The sequence below is a fragment of the Myotis brandtii genome, unplaced genomic scaffold (assembly GCF_000412655.1).
Source record: "Myotis brandtii unplaced genomic scaffold, ASM41265v1 scaffold115, whole genome shotgun sequence".
Taxonomy (NCBI): Eukaryota; Metazoa; Chordata; class Mammalia; order Chiroptera; family Vespertilionidae; genus Myotis; species Myotis brandtii.
Genome location: NW_005353967.1, coordinates 14,879,825 through 14,896,148, shown reverse-complemented (window position 1 = coordinate 14,896,148; position 16,324 = coordinate 14,879,825). Strand labels below are relative to the sequence as shown.

General features: G+C 47.9%; 1 protein-coding gene and 1 long non-coding RNA gene across 5 annotated transcripts in view; one reads left to right on the top strand and one right to left on the bottom strand.

The window, feature by feature from the left end:
- Positions 1-16,324, top strand: part of ZNF366 (zinc finger protein 366) — a 60,324-nt gene that overhangs the window by 42,527 nt on the left and 1,473 nt on the right. For all 4 annotated transcript variants that reach the window (XM_005858007.2, XM_005858006.2, XM_005858008.2 and 1 more), the window contains 3 exons: positions 131-1,476; positions 4,813-5,004; positions 13,518-13,692. In XM_005858007.2, the coding sequence (XP_005858069.1) occupies positions 145-1,476; positions 4,813-5,004; positions 13,518-13,692 (1,699 nt within the window). In that variant the 5' untranslated portion in view covers positions 131-144. The remainder of the gene's footprint in view (positions 1-130; positions 1,477-4,812; positions 5,005-13,517; positions 13,693-16,324) is intronic.
- On the bottom strand, positions 6,223-15,742 carry LOC106728191. Its single transcript, XR_001364465.1, has 3 exons — positions 15,716-15,742; positions 10,620-10,624; positions 6,223-6,233 (listed from the first exon to the last, which is right to left on the bottom strand). It is a non-coding gene; the product is annotated as an uncharacterized LOC106728191 (long non-coding RNA).

Genomic DNA, 16,324 nt, shown 5'->3' with positions numbered 1-16,324 from the left:
AACAGTCCTAGCATAAATGAGGGTCAGTATTAAGCAAGCATTACTCTTCATAAACTAGTACTGACATCTAGCCAAAAGCCTTAATGGAAAAGAGGTTCTTCTTTAAACAATAACTTTCTTTATCTTTAAGGAACATTGCCAAGGATGCAGAAGGAAATGAAGATGATCAAAGATGAGGATGCGCATTTCAACCTGGGTGTGAAGAGGGCCCCCCCTTTCCCCCACTGCCTGCAGCCAGTGGTTTCCCGGGGCAAAGCTCCCCAAAGACACCCCTTCCCAGAAGCTCTCAGGGGGCCTTTCTCCCAGTTCCGGTACGAACCTCCTCCCGGAGACCTGGATGGCTTCCCGGGGGTCTTTGAAGGAGGAGGGTCCCGGAAACGCAAGAGCGTGCCCACCAAGATGCCCTACACCCACCCCTCTGAGGAAGCCGCCCTGGGCCTCCACTCCGAGGAGAGCAAACTCCATGGCCACCCGAACTTCCCTCTGCTGTTCCCGCAGCCCCCGCGCCCCAAATACGACTCGCAGATGATCGACCTGTGCAACGTGGGCTTCCAGTTCTACCGCAGCCTGGAGCCCCTGGGCGGCAAGCGCGTCAAGCAGGAGCCGGTGAAGCCCAGCGCCATGTGGCCCCAGCCGGCGCCCGCGCCCTTCCTGCCCACGCCCTACCCCTACTACCCCAAGGTGCCCCCGGGCCTCCTGTTCCCCTTCTTCGTGCCCGCAGCCTCCCCGTTCCCCTTCAGCCGGCACGCCTTCCTGCCCAAGCAGCCCCCCGACCCGCTGCTGCCCCGCAAGGCGGAGCCCCCGGAGGGCGAGGAGGCCAAGCAGAAGGTGGAGCGGATGGACGTGAACGTGCAGATCGACGACAGCTACTACGTGGACGTGGGCGGGGCGCAGAAGCGCTGGCAGTGCCCCACCTGCGAGAAGTCCTACACGTCCAAGTACAACCTGGTCACGCACATCCTGGGCCACAGCGGGATCAAGCCGCACGCGTGCACCCGCTGCGGGAAGCTCTTCAAGCAGCTCAGCCACCTGCACACGCACATGCTCACGCACCAGGGCACGCGGCCCCACAAGTGCCAGGTGTGCCACAAGGCCTTCACCCAGACCAGCCACCTGAAGCGCCACATGATGCAGCACAGCGAGGTGAAGCCGCACAACTGCCGCGTGTGCGGCCGGGGCTTCGCCTACCCCAGCGAGCTCAAGGCCCACGAGGCCAAGCACGCCAACGGGCGCGAGAACATCTGCGTGGAGTGCGGCCTCGACTTCCCCACCCTGGCGCAGCTGAAGCGGCACCTCACCACGCACCGCGGGCCCATCCAGTACAACTGCTCCGAGTGCGACAAGACCTTCCAGTACCCGAGCCAGCTGCAGAACCACATGATGAAGCACAAGGACATCCGGCCCTACATCTGCTCCGAGTGTGGCATGGAGTTCGTGCAGCCCCACCACCTGAAGCAACACTCGCTCACCCACAAGGTACGCGGGACCCCAGCCTGGGGCGGGCCACCTGGCTGCGCCTGGGGTCAGGGGCCAGGAGACCGCGCTGCTCCCCACCTCCGCCAGGAGGAGCTGTGCAGCCCAGCGGCTCCCCTCCCCTGAGCCCTGATGTCCTCCCTCACCTGCCAATGGGGAGAATGAGGAGACTAGCAATCAAGTCCTTTCCTCTAGGGCAGTGGTCGGCAAACTGCGGCTCGCGAGCCACATGCGGCTCTTTGGCCCCTTGAGTGTGGCTTTTCCTAAGCCTTAGGAGTACCCTAATTAAGTTAATAACAATGTACCTACCTATATAGTTTAAGTTTAAAAAATTAGGCTCTCAAAAGAAATTTCAATCATTGTACTGTTGATATTTGGCTCTGTTGATTAATGAGTTTGCCGACCACTACTCTAGGGTCTGAGATGGGCCTAGAAATAAATAATGTGTACTGTTCGGAGAAGAGGGTGGGAAGGAGGAAGGAAACAGCAGGTCTGTGTGCTCTGGCTTCTTCGTTTCCTAGAATTTCTAAAATTCTGTTTCTGGAAACGTCATTCAGGGTGCCAGCATGAGTGTGTCATCAGGCTTTATCTACCGGACACCAGTGCTGTGCCTGAGTACATTCTTCAGCGCCTTTTTCTAGAGAACTCTCTTGGTTCCTTGCTGCTGAAGCAGTGGTTTACTTTCCCGCCGTCTTCTCCCTCAACTGTGACACCTGCTTCATGTGCAGGTGGCTCTGGGGGAACAGAGGCTGCATCCAGCGGGGTCTGTGCTTCCCTGGTGGAGCCCCTGCCCAGTTGACTGTGGTGCCCCGTGGTTTGTATGGAGGAGGCGTGAGAGAGCATCCTTCTCTGGTTAGATTTTATCTTCCCTGAGCAGGGTCTTCAAGGAGAAATACAGGCCTACAGGTCTCAGTTCAGCCGAGTTTGTAACCAGAGCCCTGGAGCCATCCAGGGTGAACTAAAACAAGGCCCCAGTGGTGTCCCAAAATCTTACCCAGCTGAGCTGACTTGGGGCTGCTTTGAGCTTCTGAGAGGGAAAGTTTGTTCCACTGACCTTTACCTCACACCTTTGACCTCAAGTGGTTTTCTTGGCAAGAGAGACTTCCAAAAAGGCAGAGTTCCTAAAACATTCTTCAGTTCTGAAAGGTCTGTGGAGGACTTTTCCCAGTCAAGATGCCCTTTATATTCTGCCATGGGTTTTATCTGATAGGTTAGGACATAGCACAGGGCATTTCTAGCTCCACTGCAGCGATGAGATGTGTGGCTGCCTTATGAACTCTATGCAGACAGCTCCTGCCCCACACAAGGCACCGGTAGATAGCATCCGGAGAAGAGGGGCCTGCCGAGTGCAGGGACCATCAACAAAGAAACTACACTTCAGCCACCAAAGAGATAATTTTATGGGGCTCCTACGTGTGTGGATAAGGAATCAAAGGTGCATTTTGAAACATAAAAATTCTGTAAGTCAAAATGGGAAAACAGCCTGGTATCTGAAATAAGTCTCATTTAAATTAAGAAACAGAATGCATTTTAATAAAGGGTGTCAGCAAACAGCGAGGGGTAGTATTTATTGAATGCGTCTGTGGCAGCTGCTTTACTTTGCATGTAATCCGCTTCAGCAATGCTAAGAGCTACTTGTCGGTATCATTACTCCAAAATTGCAAATGAGACGCTGAGGCATGGGGCAGTCACCCAGAATCTCTGACTCCAGTACCTGAGCTCTTGAACCCTATTGCCAAGACTTCCCTTTCTTCACCCACTTCCCTCCCTTCCCCTAACAACTCCACAAACTTCCCCTCTGTGATTCTACTGATCCTTTTAGAGACACAGTAGCTTCCTGTGTCCCCCAAAGTTGCGTCCAGGCTCCCATTCACTTGGGTTCTAGGCTATCCCACATATGAATTTTACTTTGGACACAGATTTCTCTTTAGAAAATTCCAAAACAGTGATAAGTAGATACTTCTTGGTCCCAGCACGACTGGATCATAGCCAGTATAGAGACAATCTTGAGGAGAAAGATCCTAAGTAAATTTTATAAGCCATCAAGAAAATAGTTTTCATTAATTTCATAATTCTAAACTCACTGTTTGAATATGCAACACATATTTTAAATTGATATATCTTCATTAGCATCAGTCCATACTCCTCTGCAATAATTAGACTAGAGAGCATTCCAGGTTCTCATGGCTTACCTCTTCATCTTGAGATGAGGAAGCCTTCACCAGGAAAGGCCACAAGACTTGCCTTAGGCCATGCAGCCAGTAAGTGGCTGGGCAGAGATCTGAACTCACCCTTTAGTGCCATGGGCTCATCAAAATGGAGGAATGGTACTTTCTTACCGTGTCCCAAATTAAAGAACTGAAAATACAGGCAGAGAGAGGCAGAGCTAAGCATGGAACCCCTCCCTCCATAAGTCACTATAAATACCAGCCAGTAAGGGATTTATAAAGTACAATTGTTAGCTAGGCAACTTGATCTAAACCTGTATTAACCTTAATTTTAATGCTAGAGTTCTCTAAGTTTTCCTTCCAAAAAGTCATTCTGGACCAAGATTCCTTGCAAAGGCTTTTTCAGGGAAGCACTGGTTAGTCAGGATCAGCTAATATTCTATTCCTGCTATGAGTCTCTGGAAATGCTTTCAACTAAGGGCATTGATGCTTAAGTTTTTCAAACACTTCTCCACAAACAGCAAGGAAACTAGAAAATCTCTTTTTCTAATTCGGAAAGTTATCATCTGTCACATTTCTCTATAGGACAGAAGCTGGCTTAGAGGAGGTTCTATACCCAAATCAAACAGAGGTCACTGTGGCCTATAAGAACTCAGGGGACCATCTCAAGAGGTGATTATCAAGTTGTACTTTATGGAAGTGTGGATATAAGTTGTTCTTCTGGGATTTTCAAGTCCATTAATAAGAACTCAAGATATGGGAAATGATATTATCAGTTTTGGAGGTATTTTTCTCATTATCATGAAAGCAGGATTATAGATTCATTTCGAATATCATTCCACAGTGCTCTTACCAAAATCCCGTTAATCCCCAAGAACTGTTACTGTAGAATTAACCCCAGCAGCAGCAGGAACAACAAAAGTATTAGCTTTCCTTTTCTCTAATTGTATGTAGTTTATGGTTTTTGGAGAGAAAAAAAAAAGATTATGCAATCAACATTTTTCAGGAAAATAGCAATTTAACAAGGCTAAAAGCCACATCATTTGGAACTAAATATCTACCAACAAGCTCATCATGGATTTATGCAGCAGAAAGAAAAACAAAGACTACAACCCAGATGAAAGCAGGTTACCTGCTAACCACAGTTGTTTTGAATCTTGCCTCCCTGCAGGGTGTGAAGGAGCACAAGTGTGGGATTTGCGGGCGGGAGTTCACTCTGTTGGCCAACATGAAGAGACACGTGCTGATCCACACCAACATCCGCGCCTACCAGTGTCACCTCTGTTACAAGAGTTTTGTGCAGAAACAGACCCTCAAGGCACACATGATCGTCCACTCTGACGTGAAGCCTTTCAAATGCAAGGTGGGCAGGGGGCCCTGGGAGAGTGCGGAAAGGGGGGACTTTGAGGGTTGTGCAAACGCCTAATGGGGAAGAGTCTCCAGGGAACCCTCTATTCCATTTCATCAGGGCCACAGAAGCTCAGAGTAAGTCCATGGCCAACCCCAGGCTCATCTGCTGCTCTTTCTCTCTTTCCACCACACCTTTGCTCACACCAACCCTCAGCTGGGCCCTGCTTGTCTCACTGCGGAATCAGTTCCTGGGGGTAGAGGCACCAGTAGAGGAAGATCTGAGGGTGGAAGGACCACTGGGAGAATGAGGTGGTTCAAGGATGAAGGGATGTGGAGAGCTCCTGTTCTAGAAAGGAGCAATCCAGTGTGGCCCTCTTCCCTGTACAAGCCAATGAGTAGAATACAGAAAGGAGTCAGAGAAGCTTCTAGCACTGCCCCCACTCCCATTTCACCCCTCCCCTCCTGCCCTCCTGATACTTGGGCTAAGTGGCATAATTTGAAGGCAGGTCTTCCAGAGAGGATGACAGATATTCTGAGAGCCTCCCTCAGATGATCTCAGAAATGCTTGCTTGGGCCGAGGAATGAGTGTGAGCACAGTCATCTGAAGCATTTCTCACTTATTCCTAAGGACCTGGAGCACCTTTGTTAAAATCTCCGTGTCACATTAACTTGCTTGGATTTTTATTTCATCAGCTAAGATAATGTGTGAGCTGAAGATTTGTAAAACCCAAGGCACTGGTGGTGTCACTCAGAAATGCTTGGGCTTCCCAGGCTGTCCCCTCCCAACGTTGTTGCTCTTCACTTCTAAGAGGAAAAGGAGTCTTGCTCAGGATTGGGTAGTTTCATCCAAGGAATGTACCGGCAAGTGTCATTGAATGCACGTCTTGAGGAGGGAGCTGAGGGGAAGAAGAGGGAAATCACCATGTTCAGCTAACACTAAGCATTTCTGTTGGAAATGGAAGTTTCTCTTTTCTGTGTTACTGCATGTCTGATGCGGTCCAAATGATATTCTCAGTCGATTCCTATTTCTGAAGTAGGGTGTTCTGCTTCCAGGGGCTGTTCGTGCGTTCATGCCTCTGCAGCATGTCTCCCCACTTGAAGGAACCCCCTGTGAAGCCAACTTCTTTCCTGTGTTGGCCACTCCTGGACAGGGTGAGAGGGGTCAGGAACCAGAGCTTCCCTAGACCTGTGTGGGCATTCTCCGGAGGTGGGGGAGGGAGATTTCTCCCTCCAGCCCTTTTCCTGCCACCCACTTGTGTTTCCCCTCCTTTCCTTCAAGTTCTGGTAGTTTGAAAGTCAATTTATGTCCATCTTGAGTCATCTGAGCTGAACAGGGAGGAAGCTGCATGTAGGACCTGGTACAAAAGGAACATGTGAGGCCCTTTGTTCAAATGTTAGGAAGAATTTAAGATAGTGGAAACAGAGCATTATGCAGAACTCAGGACCCTTCTGAGTTTGGGGTCCTGTGTGACAGCCTAGGCTGCACGCCTTCCTGCGTGAGCCAATGGACACCATAGACCAACTCCTCTCTCTCTAGGCACTTCTTTGATTTCCTACCCACTTCACTAAGCCCTTTGACCCCTGCACTTTTAATAGAGCTGTTTCTGCCTGCCAGGGTTTCCTGTCTCCTACAATGGAGGTGCAAACAGGAGCTCTTTTCCACGCTTCATTCCTGTGTTGAATTTACTCTTGGACTTCAAGCACATTCTATATTTTTTATCTTATCAACTGGTGGTAGAGAGCACATAAAGTTGTTAAAATATGAAGGGAGCCATTGCATAATTAGCCATTGCATAGTTCCCTAAAATTTCACACCTGTCCAGTCCAACCAACTCCTACCTCCACCTCATTAATTCAGGTCCAGAAGTAGTGGTTAAACCAGGAAGAAAACGTCTCTGAAACAGAGGGATATGTCAGGGGGCAGAGCCAATACAGGAGAAGGGCTTGCAGGCTATGTGTGATTTGGGGCCACAGAGACAGTCCTATTTCTTTATATCAGGGGCCTCAGAGGGGCCTGGAGGATTTCATGGCCCTGGTGGTATCTGAGGATTTAGAGGGTTCTCTCTGGTACCAGTTCATAGAAGACTGTACAATGCAAGTACAAGAAGGGTCCAGTGATGCAGTGAGCCAGCCTGGCTTGATGTTTCAGGCCTCCCTTCATAAACAACTGCTCCCTCTTCCCCAGTGATAGGGCACCACACATGGGTGTCTGATGGCTAACTTTATGGTCCAGAAACTCAACTCAACTTCTCCTTGAGTGTGCATTAGGCTCTGGATATCTGGTCACACCATGAGAGAAGGACTTGTAGCCTAAAATGCCAGCTCTGAAACACAGTTTATACACTCCAAGGGAGATGGTCCTGGAGCAGGAACTGGGATGGTATCTTCAAGGTCACTTCTTCCTGGGACCTAGGTCTCTCAGCAGCTGTAGGTCAGGAGGCCTAGAAGAGTGCATATACTAGTATCATTTGAACAAAAAGAATTGGATGTTAAAGGAGAATTTTTAAAAAAATCAAACGCAGGTGGCCCTTCTCAATTCTTAGACTTTTCTAAAACAAGAACAGGTGTCAGTCACCTTGAATAAGAATTCTCTGTCTCCTGGAAAGTGCCAGAAACATACCACAGGTTCTTCCTCTATTTGTTCCCATCTCCCTGCAAAGTGCCACCCTGCTCAGTGTCCCCTTTCTACTATCACCCTCCTCACTTCAAAGGCATTTCAGAGCCGGTCTGAGTTCACAGGCTATGTAACGGGCCTCTGTGTGTTGGAAAACTAGCTCCAGATGCCACGGTGAAACGGGTCACCTTGAGAGGGTGTCCTGCGGACTTTGATTCCCATCCATGTTGTGCTGGATTCTTGGAAGTCTGGCCCTGGGTGGAGCTTGTTGTGGATTTGAGAGTTGGGAAAGGAATGGAGGGCCATTTGCTCATTGCTGTGTAATCCAGAGCCTTCAGAGAGGAGTGGCTGGCAGGCTACATAGTGATGATGGAGAACAGGGCCAGACAACTAAACCAAGGCTTGATCATGGTAACAGGGCAGACATTCCCTTCACAGGATTGGCATGGCTGGGGTGGGGGTTGGGGAAGGAGAAGGGCAGGCCTTGCTCCTGCCATACTCTGAGAGGTAGCTCTGTCTCCTTTACCCCAACCTTGCAAAAAAAAAAAGGAGATTCTTTAAGTAATAGATTTTAATTTCTTGGGACTCTCCCCACTAAAAATCCTTCCTAAAATAAACCCCTCCCCCTGTTGCAATATGAACTGGTTCTCTTCAGTCCGTGCTCAGTGCAAACAGCTGTCCTCAGCAAGCAGCAAAGTTCGCTCACGGTGGGATTAAGCAGTAACAATAGAATGGAAAATTAGAGGAGAAGAAAGGTTTCCATTCTGTTTCTTTTTCTTTCCTTATAAAAAGAAATTACTGCCCTTCTGGGCTCTTTTGCTATTGGCTCGGCTCCTGGACTCCTAGCTCTTGGAGCCAGCTGGAGCTGGTCCAGAGACCTGCGCCTGTGCACTTAAGCTTGTTTCAGAAAGATGCTTCCCAGATTCTGCGTAAGCATGCGGGGGTCGACTTGGATGCTATCCTTGTAGCGGCCACACTCCATAAAAGCAAAGAACCAGCTGCCGTCTTTGGGAAACCTGTCCAGGAAAAGCAGCCATCCAGAATTTCCGGGACACATTCTCCTTTGAGATGGGTGAAGCCGGGAGCTGCCTAAGTTATGAATCACCAGGTCATCTGCAGCCGGGTCTGATGCAGAGGCCTGAAGGCCAAGGGCAGAGCCGCTAGAAGAGGATGAGGTCTCCTTGAAAAGGGTCCCCACCGCCTCTGCCAAACAGGCCCCATCTTCCCTTCCGGCTCTTGGATGCCTCGTGGGGGAGAAACCATGTGGGGACTTTTAGGGGCTCAGTACTTGGAACCAAGGCTCTCAGGCTGGCATTGAGGGGGTTAAGGCAGTGACCAGATAGCAGCCTTTTGGCAGCAAAGCCCTCCTCGGCAGAAGGAAGGATATAGCTGTATGAACTGCCTGCTTAACAATGCCTCACATGTCCCCAGGGGCCCGCCTGCAAATAGATTTCATCTTGCTTTCTCTTGTACTTTTCAAAGCTTCCTGTTTTCTCACGGCCCTTTTGGACAGTTTACAGTCTCTCTCTCCCTCCCTCCCTCTCTCTCCCTTTGAGGAAAGGAACACCCTTCTTATTAAAAGAGAGAGAGAGAGAAAAGAATGTAAGGGAAGGGCAGCTTAGCGGAGGCCATTCTCCTGGGCTGCAGGCTGCAGCTCTTTGACCTTTTCTCCCAGAATAGGAAAACACGGGCTTCCTGGCGCATCCCAGTCCTCAGGCTCACACAGGCTGGTTGGCACCAAGCAGTGTGGCCCTTCTTGGCTTCGCGGGCCTCTGGCCCCCGCCCAGCCGCTGCCCCGCTGCACACAGCCGCCTGGGCTTCTCCGTGGCTCTGGCTGTCAGCATCATCGCTGGGACTCATGGGAAGTTGCCTGAGGCATCTCCAGGCCCTGGATCAGGGAGGGAAGAGGCACCAGGGAGCTGGAATTCGGAACTCCTATGAAGATGAGGAACAGGGCGCCTGTCAGCTGTTTAGCGGGCTGAGGATCAGGAAGCCAGACACTGGGTTCTCCCAAAACCTGCAGTCTAAGAGGAATCTTCTCTTTCCACCCACGTTTCCCAGTGCTGGGTCAGGCACAACTGCCTCCCTCTCTATTATGCTTCAGGTAACCTGGCAGGTGTTTACACAAAGGATCCCTCCCTTCCTTCAGTACTCCCTGCAAATAATTTGGTTTAAAAAGACAGCACCCCCATCTTCAAAGATCTTCCTATTTCTGGAATGTAAGAGCATAGTACACAATAATGATAGTAATAAAAACTCATATTTATTGAGCTCTATTTGCCAAACCCTTTACATGAATTGTCTCATTTGATCTTTATAAAAAAAAAAACTATTATTATCATCGACATTTTAGGGAAGAGAAAATGGAGAATTCCTTCTCTATCCCTCTGAGGTCTCACCATCACCTCTCTGCTCTGCCCTCTCAAAGCCTAATGACCCATGCAACCCACTATTAAAGGACAGTTCAAAACATTTGTTCCAATTTTCTATTAAATGTTGAGGTCCACCTACTTCTTGACAAGTAGGTATAAATGTAAGCTGAGACTTCGTATCAGGCTCACTAATATCCCTCATTAGAGAACTGGGAGTTTCAGAGGGGTGGGTGGTTAATTTTCTATTAAATGTTGAGGTCCACCTACTTCTTGAACAAGTAGGTATAAATGTGGGCATCGATGGGAAAGCTGGGACTTCATATCAGCCTCACTAATATCCCTCATTAGAGAACTAGGAGCTTAAGAGGGGTTGGCGGTTGAGATGACCACCTGCAAGAGGAACGCTGTCCTCTCCACTCAAGCAGCGTCCCCCACCAATACCTGCCCGTATCTGAATCTTCGCAGACCTGGGCGGGAGATGATGCAGCAAGTATTGCCTTGAGCAAACTCTTAGCCTCACCTGTCGTGATGAAAGGGGGCATTGACATTGATGGCTGCTTTTCTCAGGAGAAGAAACTAGGGTTTTGATGCTCCCTCTCACCCTGACTTCTTCCTTCTAGTCTAACTCCCTTCCTCTGCTACAGGGACTATGCTTGGAGCTCATATCTCAAACCATGGCACCATCTTTAATGGACCCAGTCTTCTTTCTCTGGTCCCCCTTTGCTGGATACTGAGGTTAGCCACAAAGACAAGGAAGGTAGCCCTAGCACTTCTGAAGGTGCTTTCGGCATCTTTCAGAGTTCACATACCTCCACTCAGCCTGGGAGAGCTCTCCATTGGCGGCCCAGTAAGCTACATAAACCATGAAGGATAACTCTGGTAAATAAAAATTAATTTTTACCAATAGCACAGCAAGCAGTCTCCTTTACCAATCACACATCAGAAAATATAGCTTCCCGGTCATGTCCCACAGTGGACCTTCCCTGAGGCCATAGGCCTTGACTTCAGGGGACAATATCAATGTCCCAATGTCCCCACGTAGCATTGAAATGTCCCAGGAAGTTTAGTCGTGAATGAATTGAGTCAGAAAAGAAACATTAGAATAGAAAAACACACACTGGGCTTTGATAAAAGATCATAAAATGTTGCTTGTCTAAGGCCGAGGAAGATTCTAGGAAATGCCCCGTGGTAGCCATTGTGATGTATGCACACTTCTGTGTGTGGGATGGGAGAGGGGTGAGGGGAAGGGAGGTGGGACCTTGGGGCAGGTGAAGTGCAGGGTCTTCTCTGACCCCAAAGTTATAGCAATTGTGGCAGCAACAGCGATTAATCATTATCACAACAGTGACAGTGACCTTGCCTGTGTCTAAGATCAGTATCTAAATATGTTTAATAAAAAGACTATACTTATGGCAAAACCCCCCAAAAAGGGTACTCTACACATTCTTCAAGGTTAGGCTAAAATCCCATCTCTTTTATAAGACCTTTTCAGAAGTCCAGCTTCTAATATCTTGGCAACCATAGATAATAACTAACAGTGGAATTTCGCCCTTCATGGGATCCAAGTGCAGAAGGCACCCATCTTGTCCTTTCAGTTTTCTCGGTTGGCCTGTAGAACTGTGAGACCCATTTAGGCTTGGACTAGCGCAGTAGCCCAACTGATCCTCCAGCCTCCAGCTCCTCTCTCCCTGCATGTCTTCTTGTTGGCAGGGGGGAGGGGGAAGGAGGTAGAGCTTATTTTGCTGTTTATGAGTCTTCTGCTGCAGCATCATGCCAAATAATCAGGAACCAAATGAAATATACTTTTTCTAAAATGACCATGACTTGAATATCTAATGCAGAATCTTTAGATTCAAAGCTTTTGTTTTTCTGTAGCCAGAGCGGAGAACTGCATAAACTAAGCTAATAAATAGATCACAAAAGGTTTCCAGAACTTGCACACATGTGCAAAACTTAGGTTGATAATATCTTAATACATTGTCTCTATTGAAAATAAAAGTAAGCAAATATCCATCCCACATGTAGGGCTCCTGAAGATGTTGAAATTAGACCAACTCTCAGTCTTTCCCTTCTTGGGTGTCACCATTTCCAAATAAATGTGGTGTGCACATACTCTGAATACTGAGTGTGGGAATTCATCTTTGCTAGTAAGGAAGTAAAAAGGGAAAAAGTACTTAAAACTCCCAAATATGAATCATTTAAAAATACAGAACCAACCATTCATTATCCATGTGTGGATTATCTGTGACAAATTTATAACCCCAGGCTGGCTTCCTCTTACCATCCAGCATTCTTTTGAGCTAATCTCTCAAGGTCACCATTTGTTAGGTCTGCCCATTCTGCCAAAGCTAGCTCAACTCTCACCTCCATAGCCACAAGAGGAAAACGTTGCCTTCATTAACAAGAAGTGGATCCAGAATCCCCGACAATGGCCCTGAAAATCCCTCTCAGGAAGAGAGGAAAACTGATGTCAGCTTTAGAGGACTCTGTAGTCCCAGTCCTCTCTCTGTGGCATCTCTCACTCCGTACTGGCTTCTGAGGTTGGGGTGGGACGGGGAATGTTCCTCCCTTGACACTGTGTCCAGGTACAGCCAAGAAGGGGCTGGAGTCTCCAAACCCTGCCTTGCTCAGGCTTGGGGACAACAAGAGCGAGCAAAGCACACTCTCCCCACCTGCAGACAGTGCCTTGGAAGAGACAGTGTTTCTTCTGAAAGAAGTTGGAGAACCACTGTTGTGGTCCATCATGCATTTGCACTTTAATGGAAATAAAGAGAAGTGACAAAGAAAAAAAATGAATAAAATAAGTTTACTTCTTGTATACCTGAGATATTTTCATTACTTCAAATCTCTACCCAGAGAAAAGACACACTCCTTCCTTTACATGTCTCCATCTTCCTTTTGACTTCGAAATTCATTCCAATAATTAGCACATTTAAAAATTAGAAAAGTATGGTGTGGTGGCTGACCACGTGGCCTCTGGTGTCCAATGACCTGAGTTCATTATCCCAACTCCAGCACCCACTAGTTGTGTGCCTTGGCCAATCTTAATCCCTCAGTTTGTCCATCTGTAAAATGGGGGTGACAACAGTACGCACCTCATAGGACTGATGTGAAAATTAAGTGTGATATTCCATGGCAGACTGGGGATAGTGCCTTCCATATTGCAAATGCTCCATAAATATTAAGCAAGTAACTGTATCGTTATTAACCAAGTGAAGCACGCTTTGAGCAATTGCTTTTCAGATCAGCTTTTCTCCTTTTCAAAAGGTGCAAAAGAAGCTTTTAGAGCTTTGTGATTTTTACCTTGAGTTTTAAATCCTTTACCACAGGAACAAAATCTCAAGAGTCCACCCCTACCTGCTGCACCTCTGCGCCTGGGCACAATTCACCCCCTCCTTGACTTCCACAGGGGCATTTGCAAGCCACTTGAAATGCCCAGATCCAAGCAAAGGGCCTCACACGGGCCTGGCTGTGGGTTCACCTGGGTGGGGTCCCCTGCCTGCAAGTAACCTGTGTTCTCCTTGTCACTGTCTCCGGCAGCTGTGCGGGAAGGAGTTCAACCGGATGCACAACCTGATGGGCCACATGCACCTGCACTCTGACAGCAAACCCTTCAAGTGCCTCTACTGCCCCAGCAAATTCACCCTGAAGGGGAACCTGACGCGCCACATGAAAGTCAAGCACGGTGTCATGGAGCGGGGCCTCCATTCTCAAGGTATTAATCTCCCAAGAAGCCCCCATGCCTGCGAGGCCAGTGGGTAACAAATGGGCGGTGACCTTGTTTACAGGGGACTTCACTTTATTCTTATGGTTGAAAAAGGGAGTGTAACTTTCAAGACTACAGCAGGGTAGCAGGAGCAAGCTGACAATGTTATGATAACAAATAAAATGCTAAGATCTGAAGGTATCAAGTACAAATGAAGTCTAGAAAGACAACTGGAACATTGTAATGATGCCAGCTTCAGGCTGGAGGGACTTCTGTTATCCCCATTTTACCGATGGGGGAACTGAGGCTTCCCAACATTAATTTGCCAGAAGTTGGTCAACTGAAAACTGGCAGAGCCAGGATTTGAACACGGACCTTTCTGACTCTAAAGCCGTCTTGTGTACACTTCGACAAACGGCTGTTAAAGGGCATGCAGTTTCCCCCCGCTTTTGGGAAAACAGGTCTGCAAGCTCTGTTGTCAGCAGAGGTCTGTCTGTAGCAGGCAGGCCTCCTCTTACCTGTTCAGGACCAGACAGGCTCAAGGGCAGTTCTCCTGCTCGGTGGGGCTATGTCTCCCTCCCGGAGTCCTGACTGAATGGATAGAAAGTTCTCGCCTTATTTGTCAGTCCCAGGGCCCCCAGAGTTCATGTTCCAGATCTACTGAACTTGGCAGGTTGCTCCTTCGTCACCTACCCAGGCAGTCTTTCAATAGGCAGTAAGTGCAGTCCGTCCTAGGCGTGTGCTCTGAGCCGTGGCAGCAGTGAGGGACAGAGACCAGCTTTGTCCTCTGGGAGGTCTGTGTGTAGGGAAAGAAGACATACATAGAGGTAACTTACATCGTATTAGCTGGCCGCTCTTTTCTGGTCACTAATATGATCAAAGCACAGGGCTAGACATGTTAGAGCTCATTCCCACAATTCCACAAAGTAGACTGTGTTGTTCTCATGTTATACAAGAGGAGACCAAGGCCGGGAGGTGTGATATAAATTGCTCAAGGTCAAACAGCAAGTCTGAAGGCAGAACTGGGGTTTCAATTAAAGAATTTCTGAGTCAAGCCAGTGCTCACCACACTAGATGAAAACACAGGTGACTCATTTGTGTTTGCTCTTCCTCCCACCCTTTTTCAAAAGAGATGGTCAGATAGGCACACATATTCATAAACAAGGAGCACACAACAGAATGATTGTGGTTTTCAGATTTTTACAATGTCGCCCTGACTCTTGGGCGACAGGGAACTGTGGTCATAAAGCAAGGCCTAGAGTTGGTGCAAAAGCCCTGAAAAATTCTGGTTAAAAAACAAAAGCAATTTTTCCACCCTAACCATGTTTTTCACCTGAATTATTCTTCACATCTCTAGTTGCCTGAGCGGCTTCCCAAGTTAGGCCTGGATTTTTCCAGAACAGGTGAAGTGTGTTCAATTGCCAGGGCTGGAGACATAGAAGGCCATGATGAGACAGGTCTGCACCTGAACACCTAACCTGCTCACCACAGCTTGCCCCTATGGACACTCAAAAGCCTAGCAGGCACCTGACAACTCTGGAAAAATAAAGAACATCACTATATATCACAGAGCTGCTTTGAAAACTTTTAACAGACTTGCAACTATTTTAATGTTTTCATCTACAAAAGGGGTCAGTAATTTTTCATTCCAGTTTTTGAAATGGCTCAAAAACCAAGGCCCAGATCAAAAAGACCCTCCCTGTGCCCCCAACAAGATTAAAGCTATAGACAGCTTCCTTGCCTGACGGCATCTTGAGGCTGGCAGCGCTGAACATCAGCTTCCTTTGTGTCTCCCCACCCAGAAGCCTGGTCCCCCTGTGGTGCCGCAGGCTCTGGCTGCAGCCCAGGCCCATCCCTCCCAGTTCACCTCTCCAGCCACCCACACCTGTTCCTCGGGACCTTACTACAGCCAAGATCAAATCAGGTGGAGCCCTGCCACGGGCCTGTTGGCTCCTGGAAAGTGTGTGTCTAGAGTCCTCAAACTAAACTAACAGTGAGACCCTCTCACATCACTGTACCTGATAGCAGGGACACTTGTAATTGGACACAGGGGCTCTGGGGTCCCCAGGGGACCTCTTTATGGGATATCTTTTTTTTTTCAGGGTGGAAATATCTTTATTATTGTTTTATCTTTTTTCTTATAGTAAAATAAATTCTTGCTGAAAATAATAAAAAAAAACATTAGAAATAAAAAGAAAAAATGTCAAAAATCACCTCATAAAAATATAATATATATATTTTATTGATTTTTTACAGAGAGGAAGGGAGAAGGATAGAGAGTTAGAAACATCGATGAGAGAGAAACATCGATCAGCTGCCTCCTGCACACTCCCCACTGGGGATGTGCCCACAACCAAGGTACATGCCCTTGACCAGAATCGAACCTGGGACCCTTGAGTCCGCAGGCCGATGCTCTATCCACTGAGCCAAACCGGTTAGGGCACATTTTTTAGATTGTTGACATCCTTTTTTTTAAGAGACAGAGACAGGAAGAGGGAATGAGTGAACTGGGTCTACACTATAAATATACATAATAAGTATATATGTTTTATACTTAAAATATATAGAGAATACCTCTGTATGTTATTAGGTCTCTATATCTCCCACACACAGTTCATTGTGTGGATGCACTATTATTTAT